The 19763-nt window shown below is 54.0% G+C and overlaps 1 protein-coding gene across 1 annotated transcript; it reads right to left on the reverse strand.

The window, feature by feature from the left end:
* Positions 1-664: 664 nt before the first annotated feature.
* CLEC3B (C-type lectin domain family 3 member B) lies at positions 665-9264 on the reverse strand. The gene is made up of 3 exons (XM_012770334.2): positions 9018-9264; positions 5131-5229; positions 665-1453 (listed from the first exon to the last, which is right to left on the reverse strand). Exons 1-3 carry the CDS (start codon positions 9124-9126, stop codon positions 1053-1055), a joined length of 609 nt encoding a protein of 202 aa, XP_012625788.2. The 5' UTR covers positions 9127-9264; the 3' UTR covers positions 665-1052.
* Between the last annotated feature and the right edge of the window lie 10499 nt (positions 9265-19763).

A 19763-nucleotide genomic window follows, 5' to 3' on the forward strand; every position in this document is an offset into this window, starting at 1 on the left:
AGAGAAGATTAAATAAGACGATGTATTTAAAGTCCCTGTAATGTGGTAGGCTCAACAGTGGCAGCTGTTACTGCTAACACGCAGTTACGTGGACGCCTGCCTAGTTTTCTGTGAGGGTGGGAAGGAAGGGGACACGCTGGCCAGGCAGTGTTGGTGACAGTCATGTGTGGCTCCTGGACCAGCTCGCAGGATGTGTGGAGGCAGGAGGGGAATGCCAGTCTCCCCGTGGGCAGCCTCTGCCCCCCACTCTCCGCCCAGCCCTCAGCATGTTGGTGCACCCAGAAACAGCGGGAGGGTCAGCAGCAGGGGCACCCCGCCCTCCCCTGGAATTAGGGGTGGGGGGCCAATGCTGGATTCCAACAGATGGCAGCGGATTCTACAAAAAGAAGCCTGGAAATTTGAATAAGGGCTGTGACTTAGAAGACGATATCCTATCGAGGTTCATTTCCTGACTTTGATAACTGCCCTGTGGCTGTGCTTATGTAAGAAAATATCCTTATTTTCAGGAAACACACACTGAAGTATTTAAGGATAAAGAGAGATCATGTCTACAATTTACTGTCAAAAAGTAATGAAAAGGTGGGAGGGGGAGGGGGCGGGTATATATATATATAATGAGTGAGATGTGCACCATCTGGGGGATGGTCATGCTGGAGACTCAGACTTGTGGGGGGAGGGGGGAATGGGCATTTATTGAAACCTTAAAATCTGTATCCCCATAATATGCCGAAATAAAAAAAAAAGTAATGAAAGAAAAGGTTAAAGCAACTAAGGGGAATGTTAATATTTGGGGAACGAGAAATTCTTGCAAGTTTTCTGTAAGTCTGAAATTAAATGAAAATAAAAAGTCATAAAAAGAAAAAGGAAGGCAGCAAGCGAGGGTTCTCTGGTCTCCCCGATTCCTTCCCTCCTCCCTCCCCGTCCCCATGAGTGGAGAGCCCATGGGTGGCGCGCAGCGCGCGTGTCCGGCTCGCCTGGGTGCGCGCGGGCGAAGCTGCACCGACTTTATTTGCGCAAGGCGGCCCCAGCTCAGGGGCGTCCCGCCCCGCGGGCTACACGATGGCGAACTGGCAGATGTAGGGCAGCTGGTCGCGGCAGCGCTTGTCGAACCACTTGCCGTTGGCCGCGCCGGACAGCACGGCGCAGTTCTCGGCCTTGCCGCCGTCGGGCTGCGCGGTGATCTCCGTCTCCCAGTTCTTGTAGGCGGCGCGGCCGCCGGTCATGTCCACCCAGGCGCCCTCCGTGGCCATGTCGTTGAGGCCCAGCCAGATCTCGGCCTCGCCGCCCACGCTCTGGCGCAGGTACTCGTACAGCGCGTCGTTCTCCGAGCCCGTCTGCGGGGTGCCCAGCGTGCCCCCGCGCGAGATGCAGTCCTCGCTCGCGTCGTGGAACGTCTTCGTCTGGGGGAAGGCCAGAAAGCACTTCATGTGCACCTTGGTGCCCTTCAGGCAGACTAGGGGGGTGGAAAGGGGGGAGAAATGGCTGTCACCAAATGTCCCCAGGTTCCTGAGCCAAAGAGCCAAGTGTCCAGGGCAGGCCCACTGTCCTCTGTCCCTTCCCGGCCATCCCACTGGGCCGGGACAGCCCCTGGACACAGGCGGGAGGGATCCTGGCCTCGATCCCCCTCCTCCCCTTCGAGGGCCCCTCTGTGGGGGACGCTGCCACACAGGCCCAGGTCCCCACTCCAGTAAGGCTGGCCCTCTGCTGCAGAGCACTAGCCCAAGGTCACGGCCCTTCCTGGGGCACCCGCCTTCAGTGCCCGAGGGATGGGGAGTGTAAAAGCCAGGTCACCTCCGCCCTCTCAGCTCTGGGTACCCGTGGGGTCACAGCGGCTGGCCTTGGCCCTACACTGCGGCTCAGCCCTCCCTCTGCCCAGTTCTGCTTCCTTCCCGCCTTCCACAGGTGTGGACCCAAGGGCTCTCTCCCTGATAAATTAACTCCATCTCAGAGTCACCAGCTCTGGTCCTCCTGTGGCCACACTCCTCCCTAGATGCAGCCAGGGCACTTGCCCACCTGGAGCCTAGACCACGCGCCAGGTGCCCGGGGCCTGAAGTCCCTGCCCAAGAGGCTAATGCTTCCCGGGCCTGCAAGGGGTCGGCTGTCCCGGGGCTGGTGGGGTGGGGCTGGTGGGGTGGGGCTGGGAGGGTGCGGCTGAGCTGCGGGACCCCCAGACAGAAGAGATGGCAGGAGGCAGGCCACAGGCCGTGGACCAGGGCCAGCTTTCAGGCAGAGAGATCTGAGGAGTCCACAAATTCTCAGTTTGAACCTGGCCTCAAACATGATGATGGAAATACACATTTGGTCAAGTTATGAATATGGAACGTGTTTTTGTTTAGCAGTTTGGTTTTTTTACCTTGAATCCTAATAGAAATAGAAATATCTAGACAGATGGGGTGTATGCCTCCATTTGCCCTCTTGCAGCTGGAAACGTTGGCTGGGGGTCTGCACGCCACCTCTCCCGCCCATCACTCGCTCACCCACTCACTCGGTTGCCTCCACTCCACTCGGCAAACACTGATGGAGCAACGTCCCCGTGTCCCGGTGAGCACCTACGGCCACTCTAAGCGTGACAGAGGTGTCCACCTGCATGCTCTGTCCCAAGTTGGCTGCCCTACCTCACGCTGTCCTGCAGCCTAGCCCAGCCGGCCTTCATTGCCTTTCCTTCCTTCTGGGACTCTGTGACACGCTACTGAGACCCTTTGGGGATGAGGAACTTACTACGTTGGGGCCTGGGAGTGCTGCACGAAGACAGCCCTTAGCTTTCCACCTCCTTGGAGGATTGCAGAAGACAGCCACCTCTCCTGAGGCCGTGCCACCTCCCCAGAGCAGCCTGCACCCGGTGACTGACCAAGGATCCCTTCGTCCCCAACTCGGGACAGTGCTAAAGGGTCATCCCGTCATAAGGGCTCCCTCTGCAGTCAGCCGAGTCCTTCATGGAGACCGCACGGTGCAGCGGGGACTTCTCCCTCTGCCCACCTTGCTTCTTTCTGTCCCTTCCCTACCATGGGTGCTGATCCCAAGAGCTAAAGGCCCCTTGGGCACGGCTTCCCGGGAACGCTGCCCACAGCGCCCTCTCCAGCACAGTCAGACCTCAGTGTTGCTTCCACCGTGCTGTCTCGCTCCTGCCATCTTGCGCCCTGGCCTCCCGATCCTGCCGACTCATGCGAGCCGCCTCCACACCTCCGCTCCTGCCCTGCCCTCTGCCTGCCCTCAGTCCCCATCATCTTCCCTCATCCCTGCACGTCCTTTACGGGTTCCAGTGACTCCGTGAGTATGTTGAGGCGGGCCCTGGCTGGGTCACCTCTGCCTCCTCGAGCCTGGCAGAGATGTGCCAGGTGGCTGTGCTGACTGGGAAAGCCAAGGGTCGCCTCCCCTAACCCTGATGTCCCCAACTCTTTGGTTGGGTCACCAGGGCTCAGGAATTATTTGGATGGGGTTGGTGACAAGGTGACTTGTGGGTTGTGGTACTAAAGGAGAGGATGACGGGCAGGAGAAAGTCCCCAGGAGACGCCAGGAGGCCCTGAGGCTAGAGAGGCCACATTTTTGCATTCTCAGATGCCCTTGAAGCTACAGGTGGCCAGATGACAGAGTTCTGGTCAATAGGATGGAAGTGGCAGACTCTTACTTCCCTGATAAATGGACCAGATTGGCTGGGCCCCACCTTTCCTCCCTGTTCTTCATCTGAATGTACTCATGATGCCTGGAGTCAGGGCAGCCACTTTGGGAGCATGAGGTGAAGCTTCTGAACAAAACTTACAGCTTCCTACTTGCAGACTCACTTTTTGTTTAGGCCACTGTTAGGTTTTCTCATACTTGAAGTCAAAAACCTCTCTGGAGATGCTCCCTTTCTCGAGCCCTGTCCCCTCACCTGCCACGTTAGGAAAGCTGTCCAAAGTCATGTGTGGTCCTTCCTTCAACAAAGATGTACTGAGTATTGTTGGTACGCGGCAGGCACTGTGCTGGGGAGGGTGGTGGGACAGACAAGGGCCATCAAAAGCAAACACGGCTCTTGTGCACCTGGGACTTGCAGTCTGGTGGGGGAGGCAGACATGGGTCAACACATGAGTATACCACACAAACTGCAATAGGTGTGTTAAAGGAAAGAGCATCGTCCTGTGAGAGCTTGTCACTGAGGAGCCTGATTGAGAGGCGGGATTAGAGACTCCTGAGAAGGTCGCTCTAGAGGCATTCATTAGGTGGACCTTGGGGGAGCAATTCAGGCTGCCAGAACAGCATGTGCAAAGGCCCTGTGGTGGAGGGGCAGAGTGTGGCACTTCAGAAGGACAAAAGGATGGGCAGTGTGAATGCTGAAAGAAAGGATCTGGTGGGAGGGAGTGTGCAAAAGCCGCCCAGTGAGAATCTGGATCTTGGAGGCTTCTGAGCAGGCAGGAGGGGAGGAGAGGGCCTTGCTGATGGGTGGGCCTTGGCCAGAGAAGAGACAGGATGCAGGGAAGTCTGTAGATTTGCTAAGGAGGCGTCAGCGTGATTCTCCGCGGAGGACAAGAAGAGCGTAGCAGAGCTAAGAGAGGCTCTGCTCCTGGCTGTCAGGAGGGACATCAGTGCCCCGGGGGGAAATGGGACTGAGGACGTTGTGACAGCCCACCGCGCAGGTCTGCTGTGCGCGGGCCGCTGGCATCCAGCACGTGCGCCGTGCCGGGCACGCAGCACGCCCACGCGTGATGTCAACTGCTATCACCGGCGTCCTCCAGGGCAGGGGGGGCCCGCTCGCGTAGGGGTGAGTCTGACGTGTGTGGGGAATGGAGACAATCTGACGGGGACATGGTGGAGAGAGAGGCGACTCGCGGCCAGGCAGGCTGGTCATCGGGTGCGGGGGCTGTGGCTGTGACCCGACTGTGCAGCCGGCCCCGCGGCTCTGTGATTCCTGCACTGTCACCGGGCGGGCGAGTGCAGAGCCGGCTCTCCCGACACCTGGCGGGGCTCAGGGCTGTTTCCGCTCCAATCCTGCTTCGCCCCTTGGGGGTGCAGGACTCTCTATGCCTCAGCTGCCGCCTCTTTAAGACGGGGCTGACAAATCCTCCTCAGCACGGTCTCCAAGGTCTCCAAGATCGGGAGACATGGGGCTGCTGGCCACAGGGCCGGAGGTCCCCAGGGGCCACACCCTGCACTCACCCGTCTGCAGGGCCTGCTGCTCCTTCAGCAGGGCCACCTCCTGGGCCAGGCTGTCCAGCCGGCTCTTGAGCTCCTCAAACATCTTCGGGCTCACGACATCTGGGAGGGAGAGGAGGAAATATGTGAGGAAGGCAGCAGAGGTGGGACTGAGGCAGGGCAGGCATGGGCGGGGACCTCTGGCAGCCACAGAGGACAGGGGGAAACACTTCCCCTTTCTCTCTCCCTGCTGGTGGGGGTCCATTTAACCCTCAAGAGTTTCCTGCTGCGGGGGTCCCGGCCCACACTTGCTCCCACTCGAGTGAGCCCTGCGGTGCATTTGTTCAGCCATGTCTCTGGGGACCAGCTGGGGCGGGCGTAGCAGGGCCAGAGCCTTCAGTGACCGCCCCCCCAGCCACCCGGCCACCCTCCCAGCTCCAGAGGGGAGCAGCTCGGGAAGCAGGAGCCCTCTCGACCCGCCGCGCACCCCCACTTCACTCCCCGGGCTGCAGGCGCGTGGCACAGACCAGCCTCCGGGCGTCGTGCCAGCCCGGGGCAAGCACGTGCCTGGGCCCGGAGGTCCCCAGACGTGGGCCGCCTGGGCGAGCCGCTCGGTCTCTCTCCATTCGGTTTCCTCCTGTGCGACATGCAGGCTAGTAGCCCCGGCTCAGAGAACTCCGGAGAAGACAGGGAGGAAGGAAGCACGCGACAGAGAGTGCGCCCGTCACAGCTGCTAGTAAAGTGTAAAGCGGGGGCAGAGGGAAGCGAGGGTTTTTACTCTTAGGGAGTGGCCGCTGCGGGCCCGTCTCTGGGCACGGCCTTCCCGTGTGCCCTCTGGCGCGGTGCTCATGACGCAGCTAGGACGCGAGGGCCACCTTCGTGGCGGCACACACAGCCGGTTCCGCCGGGCCGCAGGGGAGACCTGTTTCCGCGTGCGTGTAAGTGGACAGCTCGGGGGCGGACCCCGGGTTTCCTAAAACCCCAGGGCTTCCGGAAAGGCCACGCTCGGCTTGGGGCGGAGGGCGGGAAGCACGCCTGTGGCCGCTCTGGGCCTGCACAGAGTCCACACGCGTGAGGGGTGAGGCCAGAGCCTCTGTCCGCCCACGAGACTGCAGGGGACTCACGGGCAAGACGCGCACTTGCATACGCAGAAATCAGTGATATAACTTTTCGAGCATGAGGAGGACAACACCCAGACGGAGCAAGGCAAAAGAGGGAGGATTTGGGGCTGGCCAACTAGCCTGGGGTTATGTGTGCCCCGCACAGGGCCTCTGCCTCAGTCGGCTCACAGCAGCTCTGTGTCCAGGCACACGATGCACCAGCAGAGGGCGCCATGTGAGGTTGTGCGAGTTGGGCACTGCACAGGGGACTGCAAAATTGGGCATTGCACCATCAGCTGAGGGGACAAGAGAAGGCCTGTGTTCAGCTCCTAAGCCTTGCTCTGGCTAGGCTGGGCCAGAACAGAAAAAGGGGTGCCTTTCTAGAACTTGCCAGTTCAGAGAGAGTACCTTTTGTAATCTGCACCAAGAAGCCTTAACATGCAAAGGGTCCTCCAGGGGCTGGCCAAGGAGCAAGACGCTAACAGCATTACGCTCACCCCAAGGACAGTGTGGGGGTAGGGGGTGTCCCCACTGGCCCGTACTAGGAGCCGGGAGGCCCTTGTGCTGCCCCTCAGATGTTCGGCCTCAGACGCCCAGAGAGTGTTATTGGGACGGATGCCCTCCAGGTCTCCCTGGGTCCCTGTTCTAAGGGCCTGTGACCCCTACGAGGCCATCCTGCCCTCCTGAGCTCCTGGGCCAGATGTGGCCAGGTGGCCCCAGGAGCAGATGAGCTCCCCAAAGTACCACGGGGTCCCCCCTTCTCACCCATTTCTGGGGCCAGGATGGGGGCTTAGCACACGCTGTCCTGCCCTCCCTGTGCCAGTCCCGCCAGTGTGTTCTCTGCCTCTTGGCCTGGGCACCAAGTGGTCCAATCAGGCATGACTGTCCCTCCTCTGGACCCCCTCCCATACATATGGGCACCAGTCCTATAGCTACGCTGTCCCTGGGCTTCTCAAGCCTGGCTGCTCCTAGGGGTCCCCGGAGACTTGCGCAAAAGGCAGACGCTGGGACCCGCCCAGGCCCCTAAACCAGCATTTCCAGGGGCAGGACCCAGGCGCCTGGATTTTAGTGTGTTCCCCAGATGATGCCGATGCCTGAGTGAGAGCCACCGTGGCTTGCATCTTAAGAGGAGGGACTGTGTTTCTCTGCTGTGGTCCCCAGCATATATATCGGCCCCTGCGTGGAGAAAGAGCTCCACAGTGTTTGTCGTGTAGGGTGGGTGGAAAGGAGAAACACCATGCTGAGTCGGAACACTGAAGAGCTTTCAGCCAGAGGCAGGGCGGGGTGGTCGCCCCACTGGTGCCCTGGCGCTGTCCTGCAGGCCTCCCGAGCCCTGGACCCACAGGGGCCTCCGTGGAGACCACTCAGGGCCAGGGCTCGAGTGGGACAGCTGGAGAGGACCTGGGCCTCACGTACTCTGAGCCGCTGCTTTTTTACACGCTTGAATACAGGAGTCACATAGCTGAATACATACATACTAAGTCTTTGGTAAACTTGAGAAATTGGCAACTGTTTTCCACTTTTGGAAAGTCTGTTATTTGTCTTTGGAGCTGCATCCTTTACAAAGAATGTCCCTTGGTGGCAATTCTGACTAATGCTGACAGACGTAACCATGCATGACATTGTCTTTTCAAATGAGCATTGTATAGAAGGTAATATGTGCATATAACTTTTTAAAATCCAAACAGTTCCCTCCCAACTGAGACTTCCCCCAGTCTCCCAGATTTTCTTCCCAGACTTAATCACTGTCACTTAACTCTTGTGGATCTTTCCAGAAAAATTTTATACATATACAAGGAAATAGGTGTTTTTATACAAATCTCATTTTCAAAGCAAACGTCAACATAGTTACCCATTCTGTTTTGAACCTTTGTTCACTTTGTAAACCGAATCTTGGAGATGGTCTTCTCCCAGCACCCAGACCTGCCCCCTCTTTCGTCCCAGCCTGTGGGGCTCCATGGCCCTGACGTACCTTTCCGTACTTCACTAGTTCCTGGCCTGGGGGGCCACTGCCCATTATGGAAGAGCCCCAGGGAGGGCTGAGGGAAGCCCCCACACCCCTTTCTTCCCTTTTCTGTGCTCTTGGTCCTGGCCATTTGTTTCTCTGTCTAAATCCCCAGCCTTCCCTCATCCCCTTCAACTTTCTCTCTCTGTCTCTGATCCCCGAGGGGCTGACAGCCCGGTTCATTGCCATGGCATCCCACTGCTGTTGTCCCAACACAGCTTGGCGTGACTTCACTGCAGGCGGGGCTGCAAGGGCAGGTCTCGCTGCAGCCAAGGCAACCCAAGGACACCCCAAACCCCGGAGGCCGCAGAGGAGAGCAGAGCTGCTTCTAGCACACTAGTTTCAGGTTGAACATTTTTATCTCCCGTGCGTCAAGAGTATCACTGGCTTTACATCTTTTGTATCATAATATCTTCAGGACAACCCTTTGAGCAAATCCTACTTGTCCCCATTTTACAGTGGAGAAAACTGAGGCTGGGAGATTACAAAGCACAGCCTGTATAGTGTTCCCTGGTGAGATAACGAGCATCTCCAGACTGCCAAGCCAAAGACCTGGTTTCTTTAAAATTTTCGGGAAGGGTGGGGAGGAGAGCAGAGGACAGTTTAGATGATCTGGAAGGTTCTTTCCCACTCTGAGAGTCAGGACTCCTTACGGTTCTGACAGTCAGCCCTGCTATAAGCCCAGGTCCCAGAGGGCACTTCACTCAAGTTCCCTTCCCTAGCTGACTCATCCAGGAGGAAATTGAATGAAGGAGAGGGTGCCCTGCTCCCTGGAAGAGGGGGAGAGGCCCTGTCCCCCTCCTTACCTTTCTTGACATTTACAGCCTTCTTGACCTTGGCGGTTGGTGGCTCGGCAGTGACTCGGGCCAGGAGGGAGAAGAGGCACAGAAGCAGGTAGGCCCCCCAAAGCTCCATGCTGCTGCCTGCAGAGGCTCTGGGTCGGGACACAGTGGCAGCCACGGCCCGGGCTGCACGTCTTAAGGCAGCAACCCGAGGACCTCTGTCCAGGAAACCCTCCCAGACTTCGCTGCAGGCTTGCCAAAAACAAAACACAAACACAAAAGCCTGCCTGCAAAAGGAAGAGGGCCTGGGAGCCACAGAGCCTGCTGCCCGGGGAACACCCACCCAGCAGCCTGGCCCAGCCTTCTAAAAAAGAGTCATTTTCTAGGATTCTGAGAAATACGTGGTAGTTGCCATAGCTCACATCTACTGAGCCATTACCCAGGGCTGTCCACTGCCATTAGCTCACAGAGGTCTCACACTATCAACATGAGGGAAGGGCTGTTATTTCCCCACTTTACAGTTGGGGAAACTGAGGCTCAGTGAGGTTAAAGGATTTCCCCAAGCTGCCTAGCCATTAATGGGGCAGCAATGCCCCTTTACAGAGTGATGGGCAGGGGGGGCTGCCTGATTGGAACCTGAATCAGGTTCATTATGATTATTTTGTGGTACTCTATGCATTGGATGCACTTTTTGGTTAAAAAGTATAAGGGATTCCATTCCTTCTTTGCCTTCCCTTTCTCAACAGTCGTGTCCTGAAGCCACAAAGTGGGGCAGAACAAAGGTGGTGACCATGGCCAGGGAGGGAGAAGCTATGGTGCCCCAGAGCAGTGTCAGAGAGGGAGTGGGGAGAATGCCGACTGGTGTGGGGTGTCAGAGCCCAGCGGGCTGGAGGGAGGCATCCCGGGAAAGCCAAGGCTGGAGCGTTGGAGGAGAGCAGGGGATCCGCATGGGAGGAGGGATGGGTGGCAGAGCTAGGACACTGGTTACATACAGGGACACTGATCAAATAAATAAATGTACTAAAGACAACGGGAGCCGGGTTTCCCATTGTCAGAGAGGAGAGATACGTGTACAGAGAATGAATCCCATGGTATAGGATGAAAATCAGGGTGATCAGGCCGGGCGCGGTGACTCACGCCTGTAATCCTAGCACTCTGGGAGGCCGAGGCGGGCAGATTGCTTGAGGTCAGGAGTTTGAAACCAGCCTGAGCAAGAGCGAGACCCTGTCTCTACTATAAATAGAAAGAAATTCATTGGCCAACTAATATATATAGAAAAAATTAGCCGGGCATGGTGGCGCATGCCTGTAGTCCCAGCTACTCGGGAGGCTGAGGCAGGAGGATCGCTTGAGCCCAGGAGTTTGAGGTTGCTGTGAGCTAGGCTGATGCCATGGCACTCACTCTAGCCTGGGCAACAAAGTGAGACCCTGTCTCAAAAAAAAAACAACAAAAAAAAGAAAAATCAGAGTGATCAGTGTGCCCTGGTGGACTTGAATATGTCAAGGTAAATCCATAAATACGAATGGAAACGAGTGCAGGCAGGCCCCGCTGTCTCGGGAAGGCTTGGAGCAGCGAGCCCTCCCAAGGCTTGAGCGAGGCTCCTAGCACCCAAGTCCTGGCTTCTAAATACAACTTTCCACTAAAGGAACCAGGGCACCTTGGAGAAATGGCTGATTCCAGCACTGGGCCAGGGAAAGCAGAAAACGAGCCCGGAACATGTTGTTTTGCCAGAAAACAAGGAAGTGCTTAAAGAACGATGGGAACATGTCACTAGGACACAGAGCCAGCTTGAAGAAGATTCCAGTGGCCAAAATCAGAGACAATTTGAGCATCAGAATAGTAATAGCAACAGAATCAAAGAGGAGACCACGCGTGCCCACAGATGTAGGTAAGTAGGGAAATGCATCGAGAGTCCCGTGTTCCTCAGTGGAATGTTCACATAGTCTCAAAGTGTCTGCCCACGAAATACTTACTCATTCCAAAGAGAAAAGGGGCAAATATTCACAATGGAGAAGAAACCTGGCAGACATCACCTTCAAGTGATCAAGGTAAGCACCATCGAGGATGGGACAAATTGAAAGCTTGTAGCACCTGAGGGGACAGACACCAGACAATCCCAGGGTGGGGGGCATCCTACAAAATTACTGCCAGTAACTTCCGGACCGTGCAGCTCTTGAAGGAGGACTGAAGACACAGAACCACTAAATGCTCCGAGTGATTCTGGGCTTGACCCTCCACGCTCGAGGATGCCACCGGGACAATGGGAGAAACGTGGTGGACTCTGAGGAGCACATGGCAGGGATGCAGAGTCACACACGCTGCCTCAGGACACGTCGCTCAATGACAGACCAACGTACCCCGGTGGTCCCGTAAGATCGTAACAGAGCTGAAAATATCCTATGGCCTGGCTTAGTCGTAGCCATGGAAACTCAGTAGCGACGCATTGCTCGTGTGTTGGTGGTGACGCTGTGTAAACAAACCTACTGCTCTGTTGCCAGTTGTGTAAAAGTGCAGCAACATAATTATATACAGTGTGCGATCCTTAATAATGATCATAAACCACTATGTCACTGGCCTGTGTGTTTACTATATTATACTTTTTATTGTTATTTTAGAGTGTGTTCCTTCTACTTATATTAATAATAAAAAAAGCTAACTGTAAAACAGCCTCAGGCAGGTCCTTCGGGAGGTATCCAGAAGAAGGCACTGTTATCCTAGGAGATGACAGCTCCATGGATGTCGTTGCCCCTGAAGACCTTCCAGTGGGGCGAAATGTGGCGGTCAAAGAGTGATATTGGTGATTCTGACCCTGCGTAGGGCTAGGCCGTCATGTGTGTGTTTGTGTCTTAGTTTTTAACAAAAAGTCTTAACAAGTAAAAAAAATAAATAAATAAATTTAAAAATAGAAAAAAGCTTATAGAATAAGGATATAAAGAAAGAAAATATTTTTGTACAGCTGTACAATGTGTGTTTTAAGCTAAGTGTTGTTACAAAAGAGTCAAAAAGTCAAAAACTATAAAGCTTATAAAGTAAAACAGTCACAGGCCAGATGTGATGGCTCACGCCTGTAATCCTAGCACTCTGGGAGGCTGAGGGGGGCAGATTGTTCAAGGTCAGGAGTTCGAAACCAGCCTGAGCAAGTGTGAGACTCCGTCTCTACTATAAATAGAAAGAAATTAATTGGGCAACTAAAAAAAAACTATATATATATATATAAATTTAGCTGGGCATGGTGGCATGTGCCTATAGTCCCAGCTGCTCAGGAGGCTGAGGCAGGAGGATCACTTGAGCCCAGGAGTTTGAGGTTGCTGTGAGCCAGGCTGATGCCATGGCACTCTAGCCCAGGCAACAGAGTGAGACTCTGTCTCAAAAAAATAGTCATAGTCAGCTAAGATTATTGATTATTGAAGAAAGACAACATTTTTCTTATAAATTCAGTGTAGCCTATGGGAATGTCCTAGGCCTTCACGGTCAGTCACCACCCATTCACTGGCTCACTCAGAGCAACTTCCAGTCCTGTGAGCTCCATCTGTGGTACGTGCCCTATACGGGGGTGCCACTTTTTAAATTTTATGCCATATTTTTTTTTTTTTTTTGAGACAGAGTCTCGCTTTGTTGCCCAGGCTAGAATGAGTGCTGTGGCGTCAGCCTAGCTCACAGCAACCTCAAACTCCTGGGTTTAAGCAATCCTTCTGCCTCGGCCTCCCGAGTAGCTGGGACTACAGGCATGCGCCACCATGCCCGGCTAATTTTTTATATATATATATATATATCAGTTGGCCAATTAATTTATTTCTATTTATAGTAGAGACGGGGTCTCCCTCTTGCTCAGGCTGGTTTTGAACTCCTGACCTTGAGCAATCCGCCCGCCTCGGCCTCCCAGAGAGCTAGGATTACAGGCGTGAGCCACCGCGCCGGACCTATGCCATATTTTGACCATACCTTTTCTATGCTTAAGTATGTTAGGTACAAAAATACTTACCATTGTGTTCCAGTTGCCTGCAGTATTCAGGACAGTCACATGCTGTACAGGCTTGCCGCCTAGAGCAACAGGCTACACCATATAGCCTAGGCGTGTAGTAGGCTGTACCACCTGGGCTTGTGTAAGTGCACTCTAGAATGTTCATGCAACGACAACATCACCTAAAGATGCATCTCTCTGGACATGTCCCCATCCTTAGGTGACACGTGACTGTACCCTGTTACTCTCCCGATTTGATGGTGTGCTGTGATAATGTCGGACAGTGTCTTTGTCAGTAGAAACATACACTGACATGGCCTTACTCAAATAGTTTAGGGCGAAAATGTTTTTTTGCACTGCACTTGCAAATTTTTGGAGTCTGAGATTTTTCAAGAATAAAATACAGCACTGTGTAATTCAGGCTCTCCCTGCCTTGCCCCATCTGCCTTAGGGAGGGGTGTGTTCTGCAGGAAACCAGCGTGGCTGGCCCAGCGCACTGTGATCGTTCCAAGGGTGGGAGTTCTGGGCGGGGAGCAAGAGAGCTTGCCTGGCCCTTCGATGACACTGGGCTCCACCTCTCACACCCTTCAGAGTGGGACGGCGTTTTGTATTTGCAGCTGAGTCCTTGGGGAGACAATTTGGGGCCTGATGATTATGTAACCTAAGAAGGGGCCTTGCTTCCTGGAACTCTGGGTGGATGGCAGATGGCAAGGGAAAATAAACATTCTTCTCCTTTTTTAAAAACTCCTTTGCTTTCCTGGTTTTCTTACCTTGGCCCAAGTTTATTACGGCCATTCAGAGGTAGGGAAATGGAAGTCGTATGCTTACTAAATATGAGGCGGCCAGAGGCCCCAAATTTCCAGGACAGGCCTGCTGGCTAAGGCACTCGGGACTGCGGTAGGGTCTCCCAGGGCACCCAATGCGGGCAGGGCAGGGCAGGGTGGGGAATGCAGCCCCACACTGAGGAAGAGACAGAGAGGGTTTGGCCAGATGAGAGGGCATGGAATTAATGTGAACAGGGCTCCAGGCAGGGAACATACGAGCAAAGGCTTGGAGCAGACAGGGATGGGCTGGGAAAAACATAACGCTGGAGTTGTAGTTCAGTGGGGCTATCAGGCCACACTGAAAGACTTGGGACCGTAGCCTGGAGGCCGTGGGAGGCCAGTGGGGAGCCAGGCGGGGGAGGGCCGGATCAGAGCACGTGCAGCGAGCACGCTGGCCGTGGTGTGGGGGCTGCACTGGGTGCCCAGGGAGGTGGCAGAGAGCCAGTATGCACCTGTCCAACGTTGGCCCCCACGCAAGGGGCAGCGACCACACCTTCACTGGGGGGAGCGTGACTCTTTCCTGCTTACCCTGGCAAGTGAACTCTTCACACTTCAGGAAGGAGGGGGTTGCATTAAGCAGCGAGCAATGTGTTCAGTCTTTTCACAGTTTTCGAGGTGCGTGTGCAGTGCGTGTGCAAAACTGCACGCTGCACCTGCAGTTTTCGAGGTGCGTGTGTATGCATGCGTGTGCACGGGTGTGTGTGCATGTGAGTGCGTGTAGGGCTCCTCTGCAAACATCCGGGGGTCCCCTTGGGCTGTTGGGATGACTTACGTAGAATCGGGGCGGGGGAAGTGTCTTTGGCTTGGAGCCTCTTCAGGTTGGAGCTTGGCTCGTCTCCCAGGAAAGGTCTACGCGGTGGGGAGAGAGACCGCCAGTTCTGAGGGAAGACGAGTTCATCTCACAACTTTAAACTTGTCCCCATCACCAGCGGCTGTAGCACCCTCAGAATGATGTTTCAGGAATAAGTCCTGTTGTGTGAATAACACACTGCCCTCTGTCATATCTGTGTGCACTAATGGTGCTATTGCATTAAAAGTAAACATTTAAAATGCATCACTATTTTTTGTAACCCTGTTTTGGCATTTTGGCATTTTATAATTGCTGTGGTGGGCCTTGAAAAAGACAAGTGACCTAGTGGCTCTCAGCCTCTAAGTGAAAAAGCAGGGGGGACAGGGGATGGGTTGATTCATGCCTAATGGGTACAGTGCACACTATCTGGGTGACGGATACACTTACAGCTTTGACTCAAACTGTACAAAAACAATTCATGCAACCAAGGCATTTGTACCCCCGTAATATTCTAAAATAAAAAAAATCCACAAATATACCAACCCTCCCCCCCAAAAAAAGCGAAACAGCAGTTTAGAAGGGGCCCTCTAGCCTAACCACTCCTTGATGTGGGATGCCTCTTTCCACTGACCCTGTCATGTCTCCATATGTTGCGTAAACCCTTCCAGGTACAGGCAGCTCATTGCTTGAAAAGCAACCAGTTCTGTTGTTAGACACTTGGCTGGTCATCGAGCACCCACTGCGGTGGGACAAGTCAGCCTCCGGGACATCACCCAGTGGTCGCTGGTGCTGGCCCCTGGAGCAATCACGTGCGAGGTCTGCAACTGGCCAGCATGTCCCTCATTGTCCCTTCTCCATGTTCCTTTCTTCTTCTCCCAACTTTCCTCTACAATATGGTTCCTGGACTTTTATAAGCATCCAGAAAATCGCCTTTGGATAGATTCTGCCTGTTCCTATCTTTACTGCGGTGGTACAGATCCGAGAACAAAACATGTTCTCAGGTGCAAGGACCTGTACCTCCTGTGGCAAGACCAGACCCTCTATTCAGAAGGGCACAGGCTCACGGGCTGTTTGTAGCAGCCATGCCTCATATGCTGCCAATGCTGAGCTTATGGCTACTAGATATCCAGGTCCCCTTGTCCACCCCCAACTCTCCCTGGCCAGGTGTGGAGCACCGTCACGGCCAACTCAACGATTCACCGACGGCCCTGGTGGAGTCCATTTCATCCCTCATATATGGAGGACGATGTCAATTTCACCTTGCTTGTGGTAAAGGTCTCCTTCTGCTGGCGCTGTCCACAAGACGTCACCCAGCCCATGGGGCAGCAAGTGGGGCCCCAGTGGGCCCTTTGGCCACCACTCTGGGTCCTGAGAGTGACACTGGATTAATGCTCACGAGTGACCGGCCCTCAAGGAAGTGTCTGCTCACTAACATACCACCCTCCAGGCCTCGACTTTTCATACCAGCTTCCCTGCACAGAGAATGGTCTTGATAATAAAACCCAGAGGCAGAAAAATCATAAGAAGAGAGCTCTAAAAGCATATTTCAGTTTTCAAGCATGTTTGCCCCCTCCAAAGCTGTTGGAAGCCTGAGTTATACAAAACAAGCTCTGACCACTCCACCCAATATCAGCGCAAACAGCATGAAAACTTCTGGCCCAACATGAAGCCATCCCCACCCCTGCCATCGCCCTGCACAGATGTTTCCTTTTAGCTGCGCTGGCCCCATGTCAACTGAAATGTGGCCTGGCCTGTGGAGGCAGAGAGCTCCCCCCTTACCCTCAAAGGTAAGAGCATCCAGGGTGCAAATCTCTAAGAATATTGCAAGGGCAGTCTCAGCCTTCAGTCAAAACCAAAGACAAATGGCCTGTAACCTTGGCCTCAATGATCCTCCCCCTACCCCCCTCCAGGAGGTCATCTGTTCCTTTTAGACTTTCCTGGCCTTGCACTGTCATTCATTCAAGTGCTGGTTCTGCCCTGTGTTAGGGAGGCCCGGGGGACAGCAGGGCACCACTCGGCCAGGTCCTGGCTCTCACGGGCTCGCATGCCTTGTTTTACCCTTAAAGCTCGGCAGCCTGGCAGTGGAAAGAGAACTGAGGATCCTCAGTCCCAAACACGTCTGAGACATCTGGCACTTGTGTCCTTCCTTTCGGGCAAGTTATTCAAGACCAAACTCCTCTTCTGTAAAATGGGGACATACTCTCTACCCTGCCTACACATGGGATTCTTTCAAGGAGCACACGGAGGTGACATGTGGGGACAGCTGGGCGGCCTGCAAAGCTGTGGGGAGGGGGACTGGTCTGAGCAGCCACGCCAGTGTCTGAGCAGCCCCAGTGTCTCGGGGAGCCTGATGGCCTCTTCCCACCCCTTGATTCCTCCCACTGCAGGGGAGAGAGAGTAAACCACCTAATTTGTAACTTTGGGAAGATAAGCTGGGCATGCACTCGGCCTGAGGCTAAAACGCTCACGCAAGAAGAAACAGAAAGCCTGATTAGTCTTCTAGGATGCTACCAGAGACTTCAATCTATCTTAGTTGACTCTCCCTGTCCTCCCAGCTAGCCTTAGAATTCAGCAAATGCAAACCCAACTATGTGTTTTGGGATCCTGAAGTTTCTAAATGATCACACCAGCCCTGCACAGCCTCGACAGAAGTTCTGCTGGTTTCTTTTGCCCCAATAAAGTCCCTTTGTGTTCACCAAGCCCGATCCTTTTCCCGGGTCCAGAATCTGCAAATGCCCCCAGGGAATGAAAACGCTGGAGACAAGACTGCTCGTTTCAGAAAGTCTCTCCCTTCTCTGGAATTTTAGGCTATGCACTCCTCTCTGCTTCCAGAGCTCTCCAAAATCTTCAGAGACATGATTCTTGAAATGCATCCAGCTTTTTCAGTCGTGGCAGCATGAGTGGTGGCCTGCCACGACCTACCCAGAACTGGAAGTCACAGCTGTTGTCAGGCGCCTCCTCTGGAGGGTGTTCTGACCGGCGTTACCACGATTCCCAGTGACCGGCATGCTCTGGGCCCCTTCCCACAGGCCCGCGCACATCCCCCCTCTCGCATCGTCCCAACTTGCTCCTCTCGGGCCTTTGTCCAACTAGCCAGGCAACTCCACACTACCCAGGAATTCACACGGATCCTTATTCTCTGGTGCAAATTGAACCAAATGTACCGCTGCGCTCAGTTCCCGCACTGCCGTCCTGGAGGGTCATTTCTGGGTGGGGCTGTAATGCGCAGCGGTCTCGTTTTGGCTCGCATCAATATGTATAAATGATTCATCCACAAACCCGAGCTGGGGTTTTCTTCTCCCAGCAGCTGGTTGCAGGAACCCCCTCCCCAGTGAGGCCACAGGTTTGGATGAGAAGCACTGGTGAACGGGGGTAGTTGACAGAGGAGTCTGGCCTGGGTGTTATGTTCCTTGCGTGTACCCACTGAGCTGCTCAGGCCGGGTCCCGGACGTACACTTCCACCACGCATGGGCTGGTGCTGCACTCACCCAGCCACGTGACCTGGGAGGTCTGACAATAATCAACTCATGATAGGAGGCTCAGGTCACTTAAGGTCCCAGGGTCGGGTGTTGAGTCTCTAACTGGGCCCATGGCAAGCCAGGAACCGCCTTTCAAACTCACTCGCATGGAGATGAACAATTTCCCACTCCACAGCCTCGCCCCAGAATCCTAGGGTCTGTGCTGCAACTCTCCTATTGGGCTTGGCAGAAACCACACCGCACCCTTAGCCCTGCCTGACAGCCCCAGCTCTGCTGGATTTCCGGGTCAGAACCCCCTGATATAGGCATCAAGTCAGAACCCACACCCAACAGTCTTTTTTTTTTTTTTTTTTTTTTTTTTGAGACAGAGTCTCACTTTGTTGTCCAGGCTAGAGTGAGTGCCGTGGCGTCAGCCTAGCTCACAGCAACCTCAATCTCCTGGGCTTGAGCGATCCTTCTGCCTCAGCCTCCCGAGTAGCTGGGACTACAGGCATGCGCCACCATGCCCGGCTAATTTTTTTTTTATATATATATATCAGTTGGCCAATTAATTTCTTTCTATTTATAGTAGAGACGGGGTCTCGCTCTTGCTCAGGCTGGTTTTGAACTCCTGACCTTGAGCAATCCGCCCGCCTCGGCCTCCCAAGAGCTAGGATTACAGGCGTGAGCCACAGCGCCCGGCCGCAACAGTCTTTAAATCACCTCTCCCCAGTGCTCAGTTACTCCAGACTAGGGAAGTATTCATTGTGGATACTCATGGTCGTATCCCAGGATTCTTATTTAAAGGGACCAACCTCTTTTTAGTCAATAGACTTTGATCTGTGAACTGGATTATATTTTGGAAACTGAGGGAAGGATTGGAATTTTTCAACATGGCTGATATAAGCCTTTTATGCTCCAACTCTTTTAAAAAAAAAAAATTCTGGAAGTTGAGTAAAGTCCTGATTGGCTATCTGTCTCACGCCTCAGGACACATAATCTATTAGCTGTCACCTGACTGCCCCTCTGGCCCTGATGCCCATCACGGAAATTATACTCAGCTTGCCTCTGATGGCTAAGTACTGCCACCTGTCCCCTACTCGTCTCAAATCCTGCCAACCTAACACTAGAGATCCCAGGTCCACGGCAGCATCTCCTGTGGCCAACCCAACTCTACAGATGACAGGCACTACTGACTTTCTCGAGGAGTCCAAGAGCCCCCTGCCTAGTGCCCTCTTTGTGCTTTAGTAAAAACTGCCCACTGAGTCATCCCAATGATTATAGTCAAGTGGCAAGTTCTCCAGGCTCACATGATAAATCCATTCTAACATGCACACTTCTGTAAACCCTCCAACCTTTTCCTCAGTACTCTGTCCAAGGCAGTTCTGGTTAGCTCCTCCTCATTTATTTCTGGTGATTGCCAGGCCCAAACTATAGAGGGGCTATCCCAGGAGTAAGTCAGGAACAACTTCAGATCTCCTTGCCAAGATATTAAACCCCATTTCCAGCCACAGCCCCAGTCCAACACCCTTAAGATCCACTTCCATCACAATCTCCTGGACATATTCCAAGCTTGGTCTTGCAATTATTCTGATGAGTAATCTATTTCTTTCTATAGCAGGAAGAGTATTTCCCAGCTCAGGCTGAGCTGTCATCTGACCCCAGTCACTGGTCTGGATAACAATGAAAGAGGGTGGCAGAGATGACCAGCATCATTTTGTGAGGCATCTGCCTCAG

Source organism: Microcebus murinus, chromosome 1, assembly GCF_040939455.1.
Source record: "Microcebus murinus isolate Inina chromosome 1, M.murinus_Inina_mat1.0, whole genome shotgun sequence".
In the NCBI taxonomy this organism is placed as follows: Eukaryota; Metazoa; Chordata; class Mammalia; order Primates; family Cheirogaleidae; genus Microcebus; species Microcebus murinus.